This window comes from Zalophus californianus, chromosome 8, assembly GCF_009762305.2.
Source record: "Zalophus californianus isolate mZalCal1 chromosome 8, mZalCal1.pri.v2, whole genome shotgun sequence".
Lineage (NCBI taxonomy): Eukaryota > Metazoa > Chordata > Mammalia > Carnivora > Otariidae > Zalophus > Zalophus californianus.
The window spans coordinates 122,499,457-122,521,298 of record NC_045602.1 but is presented as its reverse complement, the minus strand read 5'-3'; the positions used below and the strand labels follow the sequence as shown (position 1 = coordinate 122,521,298).

Genomic DNA, 21,842 nt, shown 5'->3' with positions numbered 1-21,842 from the left:
CTCACTAGTAGTGAAAATCAGGCAGGTGGCTGGACCAGAACTGTGCTTCCTGAGAAACGTGGGGGATGGGCGTGAGAGGTAAGAGCCCATCAGAGCCTCAGCCTAAAATGACAAGCAGGGTTCACAAATTTAGGGGCTCCTTAGGGAGTTAGGATATCAAGTGGGAGGCTGGACACAGTTGCATGGCAACCCCAGCTGCTGTGATGGCCCAAGGCAAGAGCAGGACAGCGAGTGGAGGTGACACAATGCTGAGGTCCCTGAGCCTTCCCCCTGGGCGTCCTCCAGTCCCCCTTGAGCCAGGCTTCGGTTGGTCCCGAAACTCAGGCCAGGGCTCTGTCTGCAGATAAGGAGCAGGGACCACAGCTGGAGATCAAGGAGGTGGGTGAAATTCAGGGTCCAGGCAGACACAGCTCTTCCCTCCACTTGGCTGTCAGCGTGGCTACAGGCTGACTCGGCAGAGCACGGAGGGAGCGCAGTACTCGATCAAGCGCACCAGAATGCCATCTTTGTCAGCAGTCTTACAATAGATGCTCGTAGCCTGATGGGCACAAGGCTCTGGGCGCATTCTGGCTGCCAGCTGAATCAGTAGCCTTAATGTTACCAATCTCCCCGCTGAATCAATTAATGCTTTAATCTAGCCTTAAAGCAGCAGAAGAAAGCATTTTTCTGGCATGCCACTTCCCCTGTGGGGTGTCCCCTATAGCAGGTGAATATTTCTGCTGCCTAGAAAACAAGCATCATATATGACTAAGGTCTTCACTATACCTTTTTCTGTCTTCGGGGTCTTCTCCGTAGACCAGGGAGAAACCAGTCTCCAGGTTTTATGCAAACTGCCATTAAATTCAGATTTGGAATCCCAGGGTCATCCTTGCTCTCTCTCCCCATCTTCAGTACCAGCTAGTCACCATGTGGAACTGATACGGTCTCCAGAATCTCTCCTGGATCTCTCCTTTCCTCGCTGCTGCTTCTCATGCCCAAGATCCATAACATCTCGCTCAGATTAGTGTCGCAGCTTCCAGACTAGTGCCCTTCCAGTGTAAGCACCACTGAAGCCTGAGTAATGGTCCAGCAGTAAGCATCTGCTCCTGATTGAAATGCCTCCAGGCTCCCCTGTGCTTTGGGAGAACTAGCGTCCATCAAAAACCCTCACTTTCTAATCGCTCTCCAACTTCTTGCCTCCTTGGCATCCTGTGCCCCGTTCACACTGATTACGTTAGCAGGACCTGCCTTCTCACACCCCCTCCCTTTGCTGGGATGCTTTCCCTCTGTGGTCTAGCTTACCCCCTAGGATCAAGTCCAGACAAAACCTTCCCTGACCCCTCACTGTCTCGGGCTGCACTGAGAGGAGATGCTCAACTGGCCAGGCCAGTGTGCACAGAGGACCCCCTGAATCAGCCCTGAGTGAGGAGCCTCACCAACCTGGCCACCTTCACATCCCAAGCACACCATCTTAGAGCTTTTTGGTCTGTCACCTCTTAGCCCGTGCCTACCACACATATGGTAGTCATTCACCTGACCCCATGCATGAGTGGACTTATAGGTGAGGGGATGATTAATGCTCATAGAGCATGTGCCAGGCATAGGGTGCTCCCCACACCCCACCATCTGCCTCTACCCATGAAGGTTCCAGCACCTCACCTGGCTCACATTCTGCCATTGGTTAGGCTGATTGTGAGTCACTGAGTACTGGTTTTCAATCCAGTACTTGAACTCTGTGTGGCCCCACCTGCCAAGCTTCTTAGAGACTGATTCTCTGGAGTTTCTGAATGGAGGTCCCCTACGTCCGCTGGTTTGGCCCCACATAGGCTCTCCTGGGCTCCCCTGGTGCTGGCCCAGGAGCGGTCAGCCTTGTAGGCAGAAAGTGTGGGCACCCCAGGGGAGACCTCTCAGAACTCTGAGCGTGCCCCTGTGGACAACAGGCTTCAAACTCTTTGGGCCTCACTTCTGCCCTTTCTCGTCTCCCCGAACACAGAGCTGCTTTTCCATCCATCCTTTAGGGAGGAGGGTAGATCAGCTTTTAGTACAGAACACAGTGATTCAGTGTTGCTGCTTCCAAAAGCCAAGGGGCAAAGGCTAGAAGAAAGAAAACATGTTCATGGTGGATTTGCCTGGAATCTCACCAATCGATGCTATTCCCGCTGCTGGTTTTATTACCCTTGCTCAGTTTCATTGCACTAATCTGAATTCCATGCTGCATGTTTATCGGCCGTTCCCTCTGATCCTGCTCATGCTTCTGCTAATCCTTCCTATAGATTTCTTGTTCCCTCCTGTGCCTCCTCTCCTTTCCAGACTCTGACGCTCGCTGCAAGCAGCATATTCCAGAGGCAAGATCCGGACAGAGCTACCCAGGCTGGGTAGATCTTTGCCTCTCCTCCCCATTCCTACCCCTTTGGGTCAGGTAATGTGATCATCCCTTGAGGGATCAGCTCCACCAGAGTCGGTTGGAAAGAACTGAATTATGTTTCTAAGAGCCTTGGGGATACCTTGACCTGGTGCACCCTCCTGGGCTATTCAGACAAATAAAGCCAGGACATTGTGGCCTTCTGGAAGCACCTGTTGCTGCTTGACCATGACCAAGCAGGAGTGTCCCATTCTCTTCCCACGTCCTCTCTGATTGACTCTAACCTCTATCAGTGATTGCATTTTACTCAGTGAAATCCTAAGACCTTCCTCCTGTTCGCAAACTGCTTAGTTGAGCTTAGCCTGGTGTTATGGGTTCAGTGTCTTTCCCCAAAAGATATGTGGAAGTCCTAACCCCCAATTCCTGTGAAGGTGATCTTATCCAGAAAGAGGGTATTTGCAGATATAATTAGTGAAGATGGCAGGCTCTTATCCAGTGAGACTGATGTCCTTATGTGAAGGAAACATCGGGGCGCCTGGGTGGCACCATTGGTTAAGCGTCCGACTCTTAGTTTCGGTTCAGGTCGTGATCTCAGGGTCATGAGATCGAGCCCCACGTTGGGCTCTGCACTCAGCTCAGAGTCTGCTTAAGATTCTCTCTCCCTCTTCCTGTGCCCCTTCCCCCGCCGACACTTGTGTGTGCATGTGCACACTCTCTCTCTAAATTAAATAAGTAAATCCTTAAAAAAAGAAGGAAATATCGGGTAAAGGCAGACACACAAGGAGAATGCTGTGTGGTGACAGAGGCAGAGTGGAATGACGCATCCGCAGACCAAGGACTGCTGAGGTTTCCAGCAAACCTGTGGCAGGAAGAGGCAAGGAAAGATTCTACCCAGTCTCACAGGGAACATGGACATCTTGTTTTTGGACTTCTAGCCTCTGGAACTGTGAGAGAGTACATTTCTGTTGCTTTAAGCCACTCAGATGGTGGTAATTTGTGATGACAGCCCTACAAAACTAATACACTTGGAAACACGGGGATCCAGAGCCCTGGGCAATGGGCAGGAGTCCGCCCTCGAGGCTGTACCATTACAATGGACAGACCTCAGTGAGACGGAGGTCAGGAGCTGCCCTCCCTCCCAGAGTTTCTTTAGCCCACCCTGTGGGGTCACCTTGTTGGCTGTATTCTGTGTTTGGCTCACAGCCAGCCTCTACTCTGTGGCTCTGACCCTCTCCTTTTTGGTTCTGCCTTCTGCTTTTGAAGAGTCCTAGCATCTGTTGCTGGTCACACCCTGGCCTTGGTCTCTGCCTCACCAACCAGGCTGTGGTAATCTGTTCTTGGCATCCTGACATTGTTTGACCTGTCTACCATCCCAGTGGGCTTTGGGGCACATTGCCCCTGTGACTGCTCCTGAGAAGGCATCCCTCGTTCCACAGGAAGAATACAGTCTGTTCAGGGTCACCACACACTCTCTCACACTGGCTGCCTGGAGAGTCTAATGGGACTATCTGCTTGGCCACAGGGCATACGAAAGAGTGTGTGTTCTCCTCTCTTAACATCTGCTCTTCAGACTAAATCCTTAATCCCCATCACAGGCTATGGGTGCTCCTCTCTGCCCTGGCTAAGCAGCTTTGAGCCCCCTGCGCTCAGGCACAGTGCACAGATTTCTACAAGCAGGGAGCCAGGCCTGTTGGCACTGAACTGACTCAGCCTCTTTACCCTCGTTGTCAGGGCTGGCCTCGTCTGGACCCTAGGGAGCCAGGGTGGGGAGGGGAGCGAGGAGGCCACTGGGTGGTCTCAAGGATGCCCATGACATGTCCCATACCACTGATGACATGTGAAAACCAAGTTTGTAGTTTAGTTTTGCCTAAGCAGTCATGTGTGCCCCTCCCTGTACACACCTGTGTTAGCTTTGATTTTTAGCTTGCACACTTCTCTCTCCTACCATGTAGTGAGCTCCCAGACAGCAGGATTGTCTCTTAATTACCTTGCATGCCTAGCACCTTGCTGTCCTCACCATCAGTGTTACAATCCTAGCACCACTCATCAGGCAATGTCCAGGACTTCCTCTGTGGTCTGGTGTTGAGTTGGTGCTAATGAGATCAAGGTAATGGGTCTGGTCCATTTAGAAGTCACTTAGCTTTGTCCAGTTCCATTCCACGGGCTAAATATTATTGCTGGCCAAAAAGTCTACTCCCAACTCTAGGCATAGGTTGCTTCTTCACTGTGAATGGGTGCAGACTGACCAGCAGAACACTCCTAAACCCCAACCACAGGCCTGTTCCTGATCCCTCCTTTAGGATTTGACCCCTACCTCAGCCACATCCTGCTCTTTAAACTTAACTGTGGTCTGACTCCCAAAGCAGTCTACAAAGTGCACCCAACTCTAACCATAGCTCATGGTCCTAGTCTAGTCCCAGGCTAGGGTCCTGGCACTCACACTGTGGGCTTCTGGGCACAAGAGGGAGCAGTTGAGGCTATGGAAGCATAAAGGAACTCTCAGCCCACCAATGGTGAAGCCTTTGAAAGGGCATGCCTTACAAGAGATGCATCAGTAATGACAACACCCGGCATCATTCAGGCATGACTACTCTTAAATAAGTCTATAATGCTAAATTATGAACGCCTAAAAAAACAATTTCCAATAAAGGAGTTTTCTTGCACCCAGAAGAGATTCACCAGGGAGGTCTTACATAGTCAGCTTTCCTACTGTATGTAACACAACTGAATTAGAATTTGACCTACACAGAGCATTTGCTGTGTAAAGCGGAGTCCACCTAGAAACAGATTCAGGAGATGCAGAGGACTAAGCAGAATCAGCACTTGAGAAACAATTTATTTGAGTGGCCGGAGTGCTTTCAAACAATCAATTAAAGCTATTCCCATCTCATGGGGTGCTAACCTCCATTTAAGGCTGAAAAAGAGGGCAACCTCTGTCAGCAATATTTAGCAGTTTTAGTTGTATAGGCTGTGATGAAGTCAATTCCAACCTCTTAGGACCGGCTGGGTGATATTGAGGGAGGCTAGGATATTAGAAATCTGTATCTTCTTTACACTTAACTCAGTACTTATTAAATGGTTTACCCCAGCAAGGGTAGAGCTATCTTTGAAAAAACCTGTGTCTCTGTAGTGTTTTCCAGCTCCTTGACATTGACTCTGAGTTAAATCTTGGCTAAAAGCAATTACTGTCATATGATGAATTGAGGCAATTTATTTATTACTTGAGAAACATCCTAGGTGATGTCACTTAGAAGAATGATGGAATAATCTTTCTCAAGCACTCTGTTATCAACCAGACCTAGTGAGGGAGGCATTATTCCCAGGTGTGGGGGAGGTAGTCAGAAATTTTAAAAAATTAGTCATCGGGGGACCAGAGAAAGAGTCTTAGGTATAAAGTAGACAACAGTTACTTAAACTTGAGCAAGGCTTGTCTCCCTTTGTAATTATATGAGATGCTGTGGTGGCTAAATATCAAGAAAAGAATTACAGGGAAAGCCCAGAGATTAATAATAAAACTGAACTCAATGTGTTAAGGGCTTAGAGATGGTGGTTGATATACAAGGAAACTAAAAAGGATGAGGGAACTTAAGTTTAAAAGGTCAAGTTTAAATATCATTTGAGCAAAGTCTGTATAATTTGGCCCATATAACAGGGTTCACATGACATGTTCATCAATCCCTTCGATATTAGAATATGATATGTTGGCAAGAGGGCACGAGGGGAGATAATCTTCAAGAAAAGGGGGTATAGAATGGAGCTGCATGATACAGCAGGTGGCAAACTCAGCAGGAACAGGCATATATGCAAAGATGGCTTAATCTGCCTCATCAAGATAAGATTCTAGATCAAAATACCAATAAACAGTACCTACTGAACAGCCCAGCTAGCTGTCCTGAAAGCCAGCCACAATGTCTCTAACTTGGCCTTGACTTTGGCTGAAATTAACACATAGTCCTGGGCCTTCCTCCTGATTGACAAGCCCAGACACCCCTCAAAAGGGGCAACAGGGTGAACATCATCCCTTGTTCATAGGAAGCCCTTGCTGGCCCTTGGCCTGTTTGGCCTCACATCCCTCCTTTGCTCTTCCCTTCCTGGCTGGGATGTGCAGGTTTCCTGGGCCCCATGTCAACTGGCATCTAGGTTTGGCCAATAGGAGACATTAATTATATAGTAAGAGGGAGGAGGAGGCTTCTCCCTCTTGACCTCAGGCACCTTCTTGGACAAGGACTATGTGCCCTCCATGACTTCATTTCTCCCAGAGGTCTACCAGAGTTCCAGCTTCTTTTGGGTGACCCTGACCTCTGGGCTCTGATGACACCACCACCTCCTTTTGTCTCTCCAATCTACTCTGGGTAATGGCTCCTGGTGTCAGTATTGTCTGGGCTGCCTCACCCAACCTCTTCCCACGTCTGCATATCCATTCTCTAGCAAATTTGCTCCATTTTACGTGTTTGGAGTGGTTTCCCTTTTCCTGGTTGGATGCTGATGGATGCAGAGCCTGTGCTTATTTCTAGTGATTATTCCTTCCTTTAGTTAAATGGTAAGGGAAAAATTCTGATTTAATCATCCAGTCTATGTGTTTTTTTCCTGTATCAACATCACACTTACTCTTGCAAAATATCTGGAATGCACATTTTCCATTAAAAAAAAAAAAAGTCAACAACAGCATTTGTTTCTCCCCAGGCTTCTCACACCCCTCCTGTTTGCTACAATTTCAATCCTCAAAGACTGCCAGAGTAGTTCATGATCACAATTACAAATGCTCTCAATGCCTTGGGATGCAATTTGTAAAATCTAGAGGCTTGAATCTAATGAAGTATCCAGATGCTTTCCTACCAACTTTTTTTCCAATCTTGGACTTAAATTCCATCTTAAAAATAGCCTACCATTCTAAGAATTCGCTTCCAGCAAAATCAAGAAGGGATATGGTGCGTACCTGACTTTAGAAGAGCCGGAAAGTTGCCCAGCTTCCTTATCTTTTCCCTGTTGCCCCCTCTTGGCAACCCCCCTTCCATAATCAGAGATGTCTGCGATCCTTAAAACCTTCACTGGCATAGAGGTAGCAGCTCCAAGCCTGAGTTTGGGAAAGGTTTTCTCCACTGGGTGCCAGATGCATGCAAAGCCAGAGTAAAGACAGAGAAACTCTTCAAGAAAAGAAGTCATTAAGGAGACGGGGGTGAACTGCCAGCATAGTAAGATTTGGGGATCATATGCCGTTGGATAGCTAAGAGGGGACTGTGTGTTTTGAAGACTGCCGCTTTTAGGAATTGTGTTCCCAAGAGCCAGCTTCCTTTCTTTACCATCAGCAATGATCACCAGCATGGGTTATGCATCCACTGAGATTTACTTGGTTTTATCAGGTGCAATTAGATGTTCTTTATCTGAGACTTCTATTTTTGCTCCAAATCTTCACGGGGAAATTCTCTGAAGTAAAGCTAGAGACTTAGGCCTGTAGCCAGTGAGAGCACTTTGAGAATGAATGATTAATCCCTTGTTGCCAAATTTTGTTATTGCTGCCATTAAGTCATCCAGATGTAAGCCTGGTACAGGCCTCACCTATAGGAGGAAAGTTAAGTGAATCACTCTGGGGGCTCTGCCTGCCTTCATCCTAAGGATTGGATGAACTCAGGCAGCAGGTTGCAAGGAAGCATGGCCCCAACACCCACAGCGCACCCACAGTTTATTGACAGAAAATTTCTGCTACCACCCTGGAACCAGCTCCAAGGCCATGCCATTATTATGCCACATGTGTGAGCAGTTCCTCAGAGTTTATCAAACATTTTTACCTCTGTTACTACATTTGATCCTTAGAAAATCCCTGTGAACTTGGCATTTACTCACTATTTTACAAATGAAGATATCAAATCACATGGTGATTAATAGCTTTGATCAAGATGATACAGCCAGTTAGTGATGGAGTCTGGATGCAAACACATGTATTTCAGGTCTGAAACCCATTGCTTTTGACTGATCTCATAAAACCATAGAATCTCAACTTCAAAAGGTATATAAGAGGTCATGTAGTCCCTCTGCATGATGGGAGAACACAAAGTTTCCAGATAGTGTCTTTCATTGTTGGTGACACATTCTTCTGCCTTTGTGGGTAACTTGGGGACTTGGGGGTAGACCCCATGGGAGTCCCATATCTCTAAGGAGAATGTCTCTCACCCAGAGCATGGGTATCGCTGGAATCAAGGGATGCTGAGTTGAGGTGGGAAGCAGGGTCGATTAGCAAAGAAGAAAAGTCAGCATCCCATGACAGTGAGGTATTGAGGTTTTGGTTAAGCATCCAGGAAGCCCAGGAAGTAAAAACAGGTGGAGACAAAGTGGACAGGTGAAAGGGAGGGCCAACTCTGGAACAGGACTTGGGAACCATGACTGCTTTCATGCTCCTCTCTATACCATAATGCTGCCTACAGGGGCTGGGCTTGAGCCTCCACTGGATAGTGCTTCCACACAAAAACCTTTCCCTGTGTTGGTCCCTAATCTACCCCTGTCACTCTACCCATTGATATTAGCTCCAATCTTTTAAGATTGAAGGGACCAATCTATTCCATCTTCCACAACTGTCTTTCAACTTTTTTTTAAAGATTTTATTTATTTATTTGACAGAGAGAGACACAGCAAGAGAGGGAACACAGGCAGGGCGAGTGGGAGAGGGAGAGGCAGGCTTCCTGCAGAGCAGGGAGCCCGATGCGGGGCTCGATCCCAGGACGTTGGGACCATGGCCTGAGCCGAAGGCAGCCGCTTAACCGACTGAGCCCCCCAGGTGCCCCTGTCTTTCAACTTTTTTGAAGGCAAAAACTAAGTCTTATCTGAATCTTCCATTCTCTAGGCTGAAAAGTCCGGATTTTGACTGCCATTCCTCCAAAGTCAGTGATCTCTGAATTTCAATGTGTACCTGAATCACAAATAGACCTTGTTAAAATGCAGGTGCTGATTCATTAGATCTGGGATGGGGCCTGAGATTCTGCCTTTGTAATAAGCTCCCAGGCGATGCTGATGCTTCTGGTCTTTCGACCACACTCTGAATGGCAAGACTCTTGGCCCGTCTTTACCCTGGAGGTCCCTCTCAGAGGGTAGAGTCTACAATTAGATAAGCCTGACCAGAGTGGTCTGACTAATGCAATGTTAAGGAAAGCTAATTGCTTTTGTTGGATATCAAGAGTCCTTGGGGAATATAAGCTGGGGTATTTGTTTGGTGGCATGGGAGGAGGAGATAGGGAAGTAAAACATGGCGACTGGGCCCTATGTATGGAACAGATATTGAGGGAGAGGGGAAGACTTCACGAGACCAAGAGCTCTGCTCCCTTGGGCACCAGGTTTCCATATGCAACAGTGAGTAGGTAGTACACTGAAAGCCAGATGGGAACTCTGAGCTGGAACTGGGAGGGATCTGGGTTCTAAGACATGCTAGATTTCATAGGCAGGGGACAGCAGCAACTGCTTTGAGAGGGCTGGCTCAGCTTTGGGAGTGCTCAGAGCTCAAAGGTGCAGCTGGTTGGGGTATAAGGTTGGGCATGGAACCTAATGTCAGAGACAGTAGTCTCCTGTTTGTGCAGGCTGAGCTCACAAGATTGTTTTTGATGGCTACATCACACAGGGGACTCAAGTAGAGCCTTGAAGTTCCTCCAATTGGATAAATTTACCACCTGGTGCCTAGCTGCCAGTTCTAATTTACTTGAACTATTCTCAGGCTGGCTCTCAATGGAGGGCAGAAATGAAGAGGATACATCCACGTCCCTCCCCCTTCTCTTGGCAGACTCCCATCCCAATCCCTGCTTAGTATATAGAAGTTGCCTAAGGCCAGAAACAGGACTTTTTAGGGACTGGGGACTGGTATGGTACTAACTTTGACTGTCATGAAAAGGGTGGGCTTAGAGCAAAAGCAACACAGCTATCATGTTGCTGAAGGGCTACCAGTTCTACCTCTGAAAACTTCCCTTGGATTTCTGGCCAGTGAGTTGCATGGCCAACATTCTTTGTGGACCCAGTTCTGGCATTTCCTTAACTACAACTCTATCAAGGACAGTTCATTATAGTGATAAGAGGGTGAGCCCTGTACAGAGTCCACCTCTGGAACTCACTAGTTATATGGCTTTGGACAAGTCATTTAACCCTTCTGTGAAGTTTTCTTATCTATATAAAAGGGAAAACAAAACTAGCATCTTCTGAGTTTTGTGAAGATTAAATGACCTCATATATGAAAAGTATTTGGCACATTACTTGGCGCCCAGCAATGGATCAGTCCATTTAAGCTGAATTTTTTAAAAGTTGTAGTAACTGAGCTTCTGTTTGATCAGTGCTTACTTGAAACAGCCTATCACATTGCTAGCAGGCCCCATCATAAGGCAACCCTTATGTGCTTCCCTGTATGTCCTATCTCAGGGTCTCATCTGCTCTGTTGACCACTTAGATCTAAGCCTCATGGGCATGCTTCTGACTCTGAATCAGGAGCAGGGCTAACCCATGCTTGGTCTCTGTCCCTTTCTTCTTCCTCTCAGATGGAGGAGCCACACAGGAATGCTGTCTGTCTTCAGTCCCAGAGTCATTTCCTCTATACCTGTACCACCTTTCAACACTGTTGGCATACTTCCTTTTTGAACTGAGGCACAATTCCACAGTGGCCACAGCTAATGCCCTTGAAAGGGTGCTGTGTTGGATGTTGGGTTGGCGATGTCCTGGGGCATGTTCATGTCCCTGTACCTGGAGTCTGGTTGGGTCAGCCAAGCATGATTCCTTCTCATAACTTCCCTGTACAGAGTATGTGATTTCACCTCTGATGCCTGTTGGCTGAACTCATTGAATTTGTCTACACCACTGGGTTCTGGCCTTTCAGATAGCCTCCCTGGATCAGGTGTGTTCCATTGTTGGTTCATGGTCACCACTGAAGGCACTTCAGTCTAGGGACATCTTGGGACTTATTTGGAGAAGGGTTTCTAATACTCATCCAAGACCTTCGCTTTCCCTTGAATATGGAGCTTGATTCTATCCTAGGAGCAGTGTTTGACATGGTCCATTATTCCTTCCTTCTCGAAAACACTCTTCTCTTCGCTCTAGGGCACTTGATTCTCCTGGGTTGTTTTCTTACCCATTTGGCCACTCCTGCTCTGCCTCCTGTGCAGGCACATCTTCCTCTACCCACTCATTAAGTGCTGCTCTATCTCTAAGCTTGATTCTCCTTTCATTTTTTTTTCTCTGAGTGAATCCATCAACTTTGGGCTTCAGATACAGTCTGTGTGCATAAATCACAGTTTTACCTCCAGCTCAGACCTCTTTCCAGAGTTCCAGACCTGCATTTTTAACTGCCTCCTTTTCTAGAGTATATCTCTAGTTCAGATTGCCCCCAAAACATCCATTTTCTCTCTATAGCTATACTCATTCTATTGTTTCTTGAACCCATAAACAGAACCATCATCCACCTTGTTATGAAAACCAAAGACTTGAGGCACATGGGTGGCATAGTTGGTTAAGCGTCCAACTCTTGGTTCCATCTCAGGTTGTGATCTCAGGGTCATGAGATTGAGCTCCGTGTTGGGTTCTGTGACTAGCAGGGAGTCTGCTGAGGACTCCCCCTCCCTCCCCCTCTGCCTTTCCCCTACACATGCACTTGCAAGTGTGTGTGTGTGTGTGTGTGTGTACGCATGCACGCACACACACACACACACACACACACACACAGTCTCTCTCTCTTTCTCAAATCTTTAAAAAAAAAAAAAGGAAACCAAAGACTTGTGGGCATCCTTGACATCTTTCTCCCTCACTCTCTGCATCCATCCCATCAACAGGTTTTATTTATATGCATTTCAAGTAATTATCTCTTTTTTTCTATCTCCACTGCCATCACCTAAGTCCACACAACTATCATCTCCCACCTGGACGCCTACCATGGTTTCCAAATTCGTGTCTCCAAGCCACTTTGGCTCTATGCTGAAGCTGGAATGATCTGTTAGAAAAGCAAATCTGAGCATATTATTGCTCCATGAACAACACTTAAATGGCTGTCTGGGTTTCTCGGGGTAAAGAACAGAAGCTGTCATTGTGGCCTCTGATGCCCTGTGTGGATGGGCCCCAGCTGCGCTCTCCAGCTTCTCTCTTAACATGCTCACTCTGCTTTCTCACCCTCGTTACACTATGTTTCTTTCATTTCTTGAGTGCTCCAGGTTCCTTAGCCCATCACACAGCCTCAGCCAGTGCTGTTCCTTCTGCTGCTCCCACAGGCTCGTGTAGTGTTCTCTACCTGGTCATAGTCCATCATCCCTTGGAGCTCACCCCATTGGCCACATCTTCCCACTAGTGATTTCATTCCCCTCTTATGTGCTTTCCAAGTGCCACATGCCCCTCTTGTCTCATCATTAACAGATTTGAAAGCTTACTGTTATCAATTCATAGTTCATTAATTCTATCTCCCGAGCCCCACCACCACCAGCACTCATGGTAGGTTCTTTGAGGGCAGGAACTGTGCCTGTTTTGCTCACCACTGTATCACTGAATGCCTGGCATATAGTGAGTGCTTGTGATTATTTACCAAAGGAATGAAGTGTGAATCTCTTTAAGCCAAGCCAGCAACAGTGTTCCTAAGGTAATAGGATCCTCTCCAGGGCTCCTTTGCTCTTGTACCACGGGTCTCTAGAATAGAATCTCAGAGCAGGCACTAAATAAAGTTTAGCTTTGCCAGTGAATGCTCCCGAGCCAATTTCCTTCCTCCAAATCCAAATAGAAAGATTCTGACACAATTGAGGAAATTGTTATCTGGGGTGTTCAGTTTCCTTGATGTTTGGTATGCAGTGGACTAGCCATATCTCAGAAATCATGGCTCCAAACTGGGAAATGGAGGCTATGTGGGGGCTCCTAGGAACCTGCCCCCATTCCAGGATATGAGACCAGCCCTGCCAAAGAGGTGGTTGGCTAACTCCCCCTATGAACTCTCTGGTCCGTAGATGAGTAGAGCTTGCTCTCAGGCAGCCCTGGGATTTGATGATCTTTCCTTTAGCTGGTGAAGGGAACTGAATAAAATCCCATATTCATGAGTCCATCCGGGAGAAGGGTCTCTCATCCCATCCCATAGAGAGCATCATTTGACATATGGGTGCTCAGTAGTAAGTGAATAAATGAGTGAAGTGAACAATTGCAGTCCACTCATCTTTGTATCATTCAGTAATCATCTGTTAAATCAACAGGAGGAGGAGAAGGACGGCCTGTGTGAGAGACACTGACATTAGAGAGATGAGAACACGCACTCCCTGTTCTTGGAGACTGGCCATTCCCACTGGGGAGACTAGACTAAGTAAACCCAGCTGGTCCCCGTTACAAGACAGTTTGGGGAATGTGCTGTGCTCCAGAAAAACATTTGACACAGTAAGAAGAAGGGATGCATCCTTGTGCTGGAGGGCTGTTCTTAAACATCAGTGAGTTTGGGGAATCAGAATCATAGCTTTTGGTCATTAGCATCCCTTCAATTCAGCTGAGTTCTGTGAACACATGGCTGAAAGTGGAGAAATTCAATTTGGTGCCATGAGAACAAAAGTGTGTGAGCATAGGTGTCACCCCTTCAGCTAAATGTTGAACAATCACAGACATTAAGGGAATACCTATTACAAGCCAGGCTCAGTGCTACCATGAGGAAACGAAGATAAAGGAGGTATAATCTCCCCCCACCCAAGGAGCTTGCAGACCACTGGAGGAGACAGATGGAGAAACAAATAACTAATAATATCTGTATATTTAGGTGTGTGCCAAATGTTACAGGGGGTTAGAATTTAGTGAAGAAAGAGGAACTCTCCCAGGGGTACAGGCCACCAGAGGAGATGCAGTCAGTGATGAAAGATGAGCTGGTGTTCAGGAGGCAGAAAAGTAGAGATGTGTCAGGGAGAGGATTCTGTGGATTTAGGCTGCCCCACACAAACATGGCACCATTGGGAATATGAACAGCAGCAGGAAGGAATTCACTCAGGGTGCTGGTAACCCCTGGGCCACTCTCCAGGAGTGTTCATATAGGTGTCTGGAATGAGAAGTGGCCTCTGACCCCTGGTCCATTGCGTGAAGAGGCCAGGTGGAGGCATTTTTTGGCTACCTGGAGTTGAATCAATAAGTTAGTACCTGGCAGAGTACGTAGCATCAGCATTAAATTCCAGAAATGGAGTTAGTCGCATGTGTTTTCCAAACCCCAGGCAGTTCCTTCAATGAACTACATTTCTGCCATACCATTTCTTTCATATAAGGCACAAAACAAAATCTTTATGTTTGTACCTTTTAAAATCCAGTGATTATAATCATGTTACCTTAACACAAAGCTGTTGTTTTCACCACTTACCATAAAGAATAAAGTAGGGCTTGGGATAATTCCATGAACTCAAAAATGGAACTATAGATCCATGGTTTGATCCTAGGGACAAATCAGTGTGGGAGATAAAACCTTCCACTTGATTTCACTGGAGGATAAGAATGCCCCAACCCAGCAGTTTGGCAACCTTGGACCACTCATTTCATTTCTCTGCACCTCAATTTCTTCATCTGAAAAAAAAAAGGTATAATAATCCCAACATCACAAGGGACTAATCCTCAAAAAGATTAGATGGGACACTGTGTGTAATACTCTTAGCACAGTACCTGGCACATAGTCAGCACTCAATAAATGGAAGCTGTTTTCATTATAATTGTTTTCTAGTCATGTGTATGAGCCTTTTCAACATCTCTCTTCTTCTTTCCCCTCGAAGGTGCCTCCACTCAGAATTCTAACACTGTGGAGCCAGAGAAGCAGGTGGACAATACCGTGAAGATGGCCGGTGTGATTGCTGGCCTCCTCATGTTCATCATCATTCTCCTGGGCGTCATGCTCACCATCAAAAGGAGGTGAGTGTCTGGTGCTGTCCTTCAGACTCTGCTGACCCCACCTGGCCCAATACTGCCGTGTGGCCAGGTCCTTGCTCTACTGATCACTTCCGAGCAGGGACCTTCTGTGAGTGTTCAGGCCCTGAAATACTTGAGCCAGTTGTGGCTCATTGTGTTGGCATCTGAACGGCGTGTGCTGCCTGCTTGGCAAGTGGCCCAGAGACCGGTGGTTTCCTACAGAGCCAGTGATCCCTCCTACGGTTGGGCCCCCTCGATGTGCCATGGGATTCCAGGTCATGAGTCTTCTCAGAGTTAACTGCTCTGTTATAACTGATCAAGTCTCATCATGACTACTGGGGAGCCCCAGAAATACAGATGGAGGAAAATAAGGCTTCACCCTTTTTGCCTTCACTCACCCTGATTTCTCCCTGGTCTACCAGCAGCATCCCAAGCTGACCCCCGCATGGCAGAGATAAAGCCTCCTGTGGTGCAGTAGTCCCAAAGGAAGGTTCATTGCTACTCTATGTCCGATAATACCATCCCAGCCGGATTGTTGCTACTTGTTATTTCTCAACAAGATGTCTTCCTGGGTCCACTAACACAGTTATTGCCTGTCGAATTTCTCATGAAAACCAGGGTACAGACTCCTCCTCATCCCCACATCCCCAAGATTTGCCGCACTGACATCTTCTGTTTATCAGACATTCACAAGGGAATCGCGGAGAGGGAAAGGCACCATTCATCTAGGAAAGGTGATGCATATCAGCTGTCACTGTCCCGGGACGCAAGGTTATTCCTCCAAAGAGGGAGTCCCAGGGCCCACCGCTCCTTGACCCCTGGGCTGGCACCATGTTTCCATACCTACCACCCATCTCCCTGTCTTCTCAGTTTCAACATGGCAGTCCCAGTCTTGGTCTCTTCCTTCCCACTCCCCTAGTCAGCCAGAGCAAACAAAACATTCCTCTACGTTGTATATTATATGCTGCAGCATGCCTTGCCCCCAACTTGAAGATAACTTTACATCATTAAACAAACCACTTAACACCTTAGCCTGAAGCTCTGCTTGTTTGGTCATTCCCAGAGTTCGGGGCAAGCCCCATAACAAGGACCAGGGACTTGCTTCCCTCTGTGAAGCAAAAAGTGCTCATGAAATTTGTTTCCCACCATAGCAAAGAGACAGAACGTCCTAAAGACAAATTCCAGCTTCTACCTAAGGAGTCCCATAAGTATAAATGCAGAAAGTTTTTTTTTTTTTTTTAAATCCCCCTTTCCCGTGTTCAATGAATCAGAAATACTGGGCTTCCCATTATACATGCAGTCAGCCTTCTCTTAGCTGTTTGGCACCAGAATATCCCTGTATCTTTCATGACGCTGTTCTGAATCAGCTAGTCCTCCCTCTGGCCAGGACATCTTATTGGTAGGACCTTGTCCTTTCTTGATATCCTTTGTCTAACAGGATCACTCCTTTCCTCAGGCTCTCAATAGAATGACGGGAGAGTAAAGGTTCTTACCCAGCTACTGATTTTCTGGTGGGAGAGGGGGAAGGGAAGGTATCACATTAATATCGGGGAACAAGAACCCCCGAAGCACTAAGGACAGCACCGCATTGTCATATCCTCGTCATCCCATAAGACCATATTGTAGGTCTTAGTAATCAGTCAGCTGCTATTAGATGAAGTCAAACATGAAGTCTGGTTTCTCTGGAGGCAGTAAGCACGTGTAAGATTGCTGACATATTTCTTAGAGTTTCAGACGTATTAGAGGCAGAGGTGGGAGTTTGGGATTGTCTACCTGGAAAAAGTAACCAATTTAATAGAATCGCATTCCTCTCTGATAGACCTGAAATGTTCTTATTCTTTGTCACTGATTTGTAAGTCAGATAAGCTCTTCCAATTTTGCTCTTTCTAAAGCCTGGCTTAACCCACATCACCATCATCTGTGAGCTTGTGAAGAAATTTCACTTCCTTCTCTACAGCTATTTCTGCAATGTGTGACTTTTCGGGAGGGAGGAAAGGGCTTTCTGTTTCCAGGATGGGAACAAGTATGGAGTGAGTCCTCTGTGTGGTTTTAACCTCTACTGTGTATCTTCATCATTGCTCACCTGTATCAAAACCATCCATCAGACCCAACCAAGAGGAGTCACATGATCACCGTTTGTCCCCAAGAGGCAAATCTGAGATGTTGTGGCATCAAGGGGGGTTGGCAGGGGCAGGGACTAATCACCGTTGGCATACACGGTATCATTTGTAAAAAAGAGAAAGGGAAAAGTTGAGAGTAATAATTTACAGATGGGTGCAGGGCAAGGGAAGAGGAGAAAAAGAGAACGTAAGTATAGATCTGCCATGTTTCCAGTAGCCTACAGTGTCTTCTGATGTTGAGAGATGCCCCCAAAGGATAGTGAAGCATTTGGTGAGCTCCCTTAGCTCTTCTGACTCCAGCCCGATATAGAAGTATGGGGAAAGCTTCGTTGTTCAGTTGAGTCTGTCACTAACTTAACGCTGGCCTGAATGATGTCCGCAGCTACCTAAAAGGAAGAGGTATTAAAGGAAAAGAAACCCCTAAATAATAGGCAGATCATCACAACTCAGGATCCTGGTGTCAGTATCTCTTCAGTATCCCAGTGTGACCTGGAGTTAATTCCTGGATACAGGAATTCTCAAAAGTCACATGCCAGATGCACCCCCTCCACTGGCTTGAATCCTAAGGGATTCACCTGGCTCAAAAATTTCCCCAAAGCACAGCCAGATGTTTCAATACACATAAGATGTCCCTCGATTCTCCCTGCAGTGTTCATCATCATTGGCCTTGGGGCTTCCTTGTGACTCTCTGATGAGGGTCTTTCTCTTGTTGTTAGATGTTTCCTTTGGTGATACTGAACTAGAAAGTGACGGAGAACAGGCTAGAGATACAGAGGACCAAGGGAAAGACTTAATGAAAGAAGCTAAATCAATTGTTTTGTTGTGGTTGCTTGGTTGTTTTGTAATGGATGAAGGGGGTATTGAGAAATGTAAGGTTGCAGAAGGGGATATGAAATGTCGGTGGGTGATTCAAACAGGATTTGCCAAAGATACAAGTTAAAGATTTTGCGTAGTACCTTTGCCTGTTTGGAGAGGGCTTCTTTGAATGCAGGCCAATGCAGAATCAGAGCTACGTGGAGATACAAAGGGTTACATGAGCATTTTCAGAAAGCAACCTGGAGGGGGCGGAGCAAGATGGCGGAGGAGTAGGAGACCTGGATTTCGTCTGGTCTCAGGAACTCAGCTGGATAGGGATCAAACCATTCTGAACACCTACGAACTCAACAGGAGATCAAAGAGAAGAATAGCAACAACTCTCTGAACAGAAAAGCGACCACTTTCTGGAAGGTAGGATGTGCAGAGAAGTGAATCTGAGGTGATATTCGGGAGGATAGACGGCGGAGGAGGGGGCCTCGGTCAGCCGCTTCTGGCACGTGCTAGAGCCGCGGAGCACAAAATCGGAACTTTTAGAAGCCGGCTCCGCTGAGGGACATCGCTCCAGTGGCTAAGCAGGGGGTGGGTCTCAGGACCCTCAGGGTCACAGAAAGACCGGGGGTGCCTGAGTGCGGCAGAGCTCCCAGGGATCGGAGCGGGGAAGCCGGCTGCAGAGACGGAGCCGAGGCGCGGGCTCTCAGCTCGGGGTTGCCATAAACCATGATCCCCGGCACAGTCGGGCCACTGCTCCTCTAGAAGGGACCCAACAAGCGGCAGATCTGGGGAGACACCCCTTCCTCCCCCGGGAGGAGGGGCACGGGAGCACACTGCAGGGATCTGTTGGGTTTGGAGACTCCACACGGGGTCGGGTGCCAGAGATACAAATGCTCGGTCACAGGCTGGGTGAGCACGGAGTGCAGCCAGAGACCAGGGAGACGGGAGTGACTGACTGCTTTTCTCTGGGGGTGCACTGAGGAGCGGGGCCCCGACTTCTCGGCTCATCCCGGGCGGAGATTGGGAGGCCACCATTTTCACCCTCGTCCTCCAAAGCTGAACGGAAAGCTTACAGGGAACCAAAGCTCCCGAGAGCAAACCCGAGCAGCTTGCTTAGCCCAGACCGGCAAGGGCGGGGCAATTCCGCCTCCGGCAAAGACATTCGGGAACCACGGCAACAGGCCCCTCCCCGAGATCAGCACAACCGCCAGCCAAGACCAAGTTTACCGATCAATGAGAACAGCAGAACACCAATGCTAGGGGAATACTGCACATAGAATTCATGGCTTTTTTACCATGATACTTTAGTTTTTCAAAGTTAATTTTTTTAACTTTTTTTTGAATTTTTCTTTTTCCCTTTTTCAACCAACATCTTATCAATCCCTTTTTTAAAACATTTTTATTTTTCATTTTTAGACTCATATTCTATCCCTTCATAATAGTTACCCTTATTTTTGGCATATATATATAAGTTTTTTTCTCTTTAAAATTTTGAGATACAGTTTCTTTTAACAGATCAAAATATACCGTAAATCTCTAGTGTATGGTTTTGTTCTAGTCTCCTGCCTGATCACATTCTTTCCCCCCTTTTTTTTTCTTTCTTTTTTTTTAAGTCCCCTTCTTTCTTTTTTCAAACAACTTCTTATCAATTCCTTTTATAAAATTTTTTATAATTTTCATCTTTACAGTCATATTCCATCCCTTCATCATATCAACTCTTATTTTGTACATATATAAGTCTTTCTTTCTTTAAAATTTTGGGAGGCACTTTCTTCTATCAGACCAAATACACCCAAAATCTAGTGTGTGGCACTGATCTGTGCACCAGCCTGATCATATTTGATCATATTCTGGTTTTTTTTGTTTTGTTTTGTTTTTATTTGTTTTTATTTCTTTTTATCTTGTTCTTTTTCTTTCTTTTTTCTTTCTTTCCCTTTCTTTTCCCCTGGTTTCAGGTCTTTTCTGATTTGTTTAGAGTATATTTTTTAGGGACATTGTTACCCTGTTAGCATTTTGTTCTCTCATTCATCTATTCTCCTCTGGACAAAATGACAAGACGAAAAAAATCATCTCAACCAAAAGAACAAGAGATAGTACCGACTGCCAGGGACCTACTCAATATGGACATTAGTACGATGTCGGACCCAGAGTTCAGAATCATGATTTTTTAAAAGATTTATTTATTTATTTATTCATGAGAGACACACAGAGAGAGAGAGAGAAAGGCAGAGGGAGAAGCAGGCTCCCAAGGAGCAGGGAGCCCGATGCAGGACCCGATCCCAGGACTCTGGGATCATGACCTGAGCTGAAGACAGACGCTCAACCATCTGAGCCACCCAGGCGCCCCAGAATCATGATTTTAAAGATACTAGCTACGCTTGAGAAAACCATGGAAGTTATTAGAGAAACCCTTTCTGGAGAAATAATAGAACTAAAATCTAACCAAGTCGATATCAAAAAGGCTATTAATGAGGTGCAATAAAAATTGGGGGCTCTAAGTGATAGGATAAATGAGGCAGAAGAGAGAATTAGCGATATAGAAGACCAAATGATGGAAAATAAAGAAGCTGAGAAAAAGAGAGATAAACAACTACTGGATCACGAGGGCAGAATTCGAGAGAAAAGCGATACCATAAGACAAAACAACATTAGAATAATTGGGATCCTAGAAGAAGAAGAAAGAGAGAGAGGGGCAGAAGGTATATTGGAGCAAATTATAGCAGAGAACTTCCCTAATTTGGGGAACGAAGCAGGCATCAAAATCCAGGAGGCACAGAGAATCCCTCTCAAAATCAATAAAAATACATCAACACCCCAAAATCTAATAGTAAAACATACGAGTCTCAGAGACAAAGAGAAAATCCTGAAAGCAGCTCAGGAGAAGAGCTTTGTAACCTACAATGGTAGAAACATTAGATTGGCAACAGACCTATCCAAAGAGACCTGGCAGGCCAGAAAGGACTGGCATGATATCTTCAGAGCACTAAACGAGAAAACTATGCAGCCAAGAATACTATATCCAGCTAGGCTCTCATTGAAAATTGAAGGAGAGATAAAAAGCTTCCAGGACAAACAAAAACTAAAGGAATTTGCAAACACGAAACCAGCCCTCCAAGAAATATTGAAAGGGGTCCTCTAAGCAAAGAGAGAGCCTAAAAGCAGCAAAGATCAGAAAGGAAAAAGACAATATACAGTCACAGTCACCTTACAGGCAATACAATGGCACTAAATTCCTATCTTTCAATAGTTACCCTGAATGTAAATGGGCTCAATGCTCCAATCAAAAGACACAGGCTGTCAGATTGGATTAAAAAACAAGACCCATCGGTATGCTGTCTGCAAGAGACCCATTTTAGACCCTAAAAAAGACACCCCCAGATTGAAAGTGAGGGGGTGGAAAACCATTTACCATGCTAATGGACACCAAAAGAAAGCTGGGGTGGCAATCCTTATATCAGACAAATTAGATTTTAAACCAAAGACTGTAATAAGAGATGAGGAAGGACACTATATCCTACTTAAAGGGTCTATCCAACAAGGAGATCTAACAATTGTAAATATCTATGCCCCGAACATGGGAACAGCCAATTATATATGGTAATTAAAAACAAAAGCAAAGAAACACATTGACAACAATACAATAATAGTGGGGGACTTTAACACCCCCCTGACTGAAATGGACAGATCATCTAAGCAAAAGATCAACAAGGATATAAAGACTTTAA

At 46.2% G+C, this 21,842-nt stretch overlaps 1 protein-coding gene across 11 annotated transcripts in view; it reads left to right on the top strand.

Moving 5' to 3' along the window:
• PTPRT (protein tyrosine phosphatase receptor type T) overlaps positions 1-21,842 on the top strand; it is a 1,164,533-nt gene that overhangs the window by 949,745 nt on the left and 192,946 nt on the right. For all 11 annotated transcript variants that reach the window (XM_027622224.1, XM_027622220.1, XM_027622223.1 and 8 more), the window contains one exon: positions 15,058-15,193. In XM_027622224.1, the coding sequence (XP_027478025.1) occupies positions 15,058-15,193 (136 nt within the window). The remainder of the gene's footprint in view (positions 1-15,057; positions 15,194-21,842) is intronic.